The 3,078-nt window shown below is 40.7% G+C and overlaps 1 protein-coding gene across 8 annotated transcripts in view; it reads left to right on the top strand.

Annotated features, from left to right (window-relative positions):
* map4k5 (mitogen-activated protein kinase kinase kinase kinase 5) overlaps nt 1–3,078 on the top strand; it is a 26,398-nt gene that overhangs the window by 2,162 nt on the left and 21,158 nt on the right. For all 8 annotated transcript variants that reach the window (XM_019872418.1, XM_019872417.1, XM_019872419.1 and 5 more), the window contains exon 3: nt 1,717–1,774. In XM_019872418.1, coding sequence (XP_019727977.1) covers nt 1,717–1,774 — 58 coding nt within the window. The remainder of the gene's footprint in view (nt 1–1,716; nt 1,775–3,078) is intronic.

Consider the following 3,078-nt stretch of genomic DNA (forward strand, 5'->3'; position numbering starts at 1 on the left):
CACACACACACACAGATTTTTGTAGCATAGGTGTTACTTCTTCATATTAAATCTTACATATTATACAATAATAGTAATATTAATAGTAAAATTAATTAATCTTTTAGCTTAGCCGGGTGTCCCAGATATTAGCGAAAAAAATTGAACGCAAACTGTTGTGAAAGGATTTAACAAGTTCAATTATTTACTTTTTAACATTTGCGTTAGCTCTGGTCACTTTTACTTTGCGACTCCGCGTTGGGACATCGGGAGAATTCGTGGAAGATCAGTCGTGCAGAAATTCCTAAAAGGCTCCAAAAAGAAATCTTTGCATTTTGCTGGTCCCAAATGAAGCGAGGTGTGCTGGAGAAGGTCCTTGTTTGTCCATCTGCTGCAGATAAACATTCATCAGTCAGCTCTGCTGCCCCTCCTCCTTTCTATATGAAGCCCCCAAGGCTGGCATTTGAATGCTGTGCCTGGAGTTCTGGTATTCTCTTGCCATATCTTATCAGTGTTGCTGAACACCATCATGGATGTGCCCACTGGTGTTAACACCTGAGATTTTTATTTATTTTTATCAAGGAAAACAGCTTGCACGTTGCCGGTTTTATTGTCGTCTAGGCATTTGCATTCACTTGACTTGTGCCGGATTAGAGGCTGCGTCCCGTCTTGACCTCAATCCGGAGGCCCAACACGCATACACGCAAAAGGGTTAATGTTGTTTTCCACAATAGGGAAAGTGATCCCAATCGGATGGGCAATAGGGACAAAAAGGACACCTACAGGAAGGCACACCAGTCTCTCTTATGGTTAGAATTCCACCCCCATTTCCCCTTATATACACCTTGCGATCGACTTTGGACAAGTCTGCGGGTTATCGGTCAATCACAATCGACTGGTTGTGCACCCCTCTTCAAACGCGTTCTTCTTTGATACCCAGTTGGGCTTAACCATTAATGAACTTCAGATCGACATTGCATTGTAATAGAATTCAATGTTGAAACCACAGAGGCTGCAATTTTTGAGGGGTAGGCGGGTGGCCAGCTTCATTTGAGTCACTGGGCTTTATTTTTCTATGTATATTTGATCGATTTATATCATGTCAAGAGAACTTCAGTGCTCAAGAAGTGCAGTCCACGTTGACATATCGTTTCATGAAACATGAAAAGTTGAAGTGATAAAGCCACAGGTTTGTATGCAGTAGTGTTGTCATCTGATTTCTGACTTACAGATGACTTCTGTTTGCGTCACACTTGTTCAGTAGAATTTCCGTGAAATGGTCAGAGTGACCCTATAGACCCCAAGTCAAAGTATTTGCTAAGTTAACCGCTGGAATTGAAGTAGCTAAATCAAGTTTCATGTTCACTCGCATTGGTTTATTGTCTTTTGCAGCCTATAAGACCAAAACAGTGATGTATACTAAATCTGATAGTGTTCATTGTAATACAGATCAATGTAATGCTTGTTTGTTAAAAAAGATGCACGGGAAAAGGACCTTGAAAAAAAATGAGTCACATTTTAAATTGCAATCACAACACTGGGGGGCGGGGGTGGATCGTGAATAGGCTTTTTCTACCACCACCACACAATAAAAACTGTTTTGTGACATTTCTTTGGGGGGGGGGGTTCAATGTATGTTCATATATTTATTTTTTGGTGGTCATTTTCCCCCCACAAAAAAATGTACATTTGACCTGAAGCACAGCCATGTGTGAGTATTGTCCCACTGTCTTTCAGGCCCGCAATATCCAAACCGGAGAGCTGACGGCGGTCAAGATCATCAAGCTGGAAGCAGGTAAGATCACGCTTCTGCTTCCCATCCCGACCGACACTGACAGAGTCGTCGACGGCGTTGCAGATTAGTGAGATTATGTCGATGAGCGCCACCGAGATCAAATGGTTACAAGGAGGAGAAGATTTTCTCTTTCATTCATTCACCGTGTTGAGAATATGATGGGCGATATGGTCTTTATTCCATATCCTACTAGTGTGTGGAATTATCCATATACTAGTCCACTCTTTGTCCGCACTACAACACCTTAAATGTACTGGTAGAAACATTATCGATCACGACTAGAGCAACAACCTGAAACCATGGCTTGAAACCCCATGATACACATGAAACCAATTTGATACCTTACTCTGGCTTAAAACCCTCACCCATGTTTGAAACCCTCGACAGCTACCTGCCCCCTAACCCCCACCCAAGTAATCTAATAATTTAATTTATTCAATTCCGCCTAATTTAAAAGCCTCATCCTTCTTCCAAACACTCCAGAGTCACTTCTGCAGTGTGAGCGGATTTATCTCAAAACTGGTCCAACCGGCATGCCTAACGCTGGCAGCGACTTCTGAACACAAAGGTGCGGTCTGGCCCTCTGGCCAATAGATCATCTGAAGGTCTTCTCTCACACGTTTTGACAGTGAGTGCCTTTGTTCGGAAGCATTCACTCATTCCCGATGCCCTAATCACGAGAGTGGACTTCTTAATGGTGCGAGCAGCGATTGACTATTTTAGAATTAAGTATGGTACAGAGTGTCCCATCAATTAAGAGAGTGATTGGATAAAAAAGGATTTTGCGTGATTAAAACTAATGTCTGCTCAGGGTCCTAACTAGCGATGCTAGGCTAGCTGGGCGATATGACCGACAATTGGTATCATAATATGAATTGAATCACTTTTTTGTAAGAATATATGTCGTGGAATAAATGTGAGTGTAACAATTGAAGTGGATCTATTTTGGTGTCTACAACTTAAAGATGTCATTTTGGGAACATTTACCTCATCTCAAAACTCCCAAATTCAAATTCGGCACTCAATGGGCCAAAACAAACACAAATGACATTGCTAATAGAAGTACTTAATATACAATATATAAATATGTATTTTAGTTTTGACCTTTTACAGGCTGCTTCTATGTATGTGCTAACGTTACTAATACACTATAGCTGATGTATTATCTTGCTATGACTCTACATTTCATCGTTCCATTTGGGATGAAAAAAAATCCTGATAAGCGCTTAATCGGATGATTATTCTAAAAATGTACACACTCACACATATATATATATATATATGTGTGTGTGTATATATATATA

This window comes from Hippocampus comes, unplaced genomic scaffold, assembly GCF_001891065.2.
Source record: "Hippocampus comes isolate QL1 unplaced genomic scaffold, H_comes_QL1_v1.1 scaffold92, whole genome shotgun sequence".
NCBI classification, from domain to species: domain Eukaryota; kingdom Metazoa; phylum Chordata; class Actinopteri; order Syngnathiformes; family Syngnathidae; genus Hippocampus; species Hippocampus comes.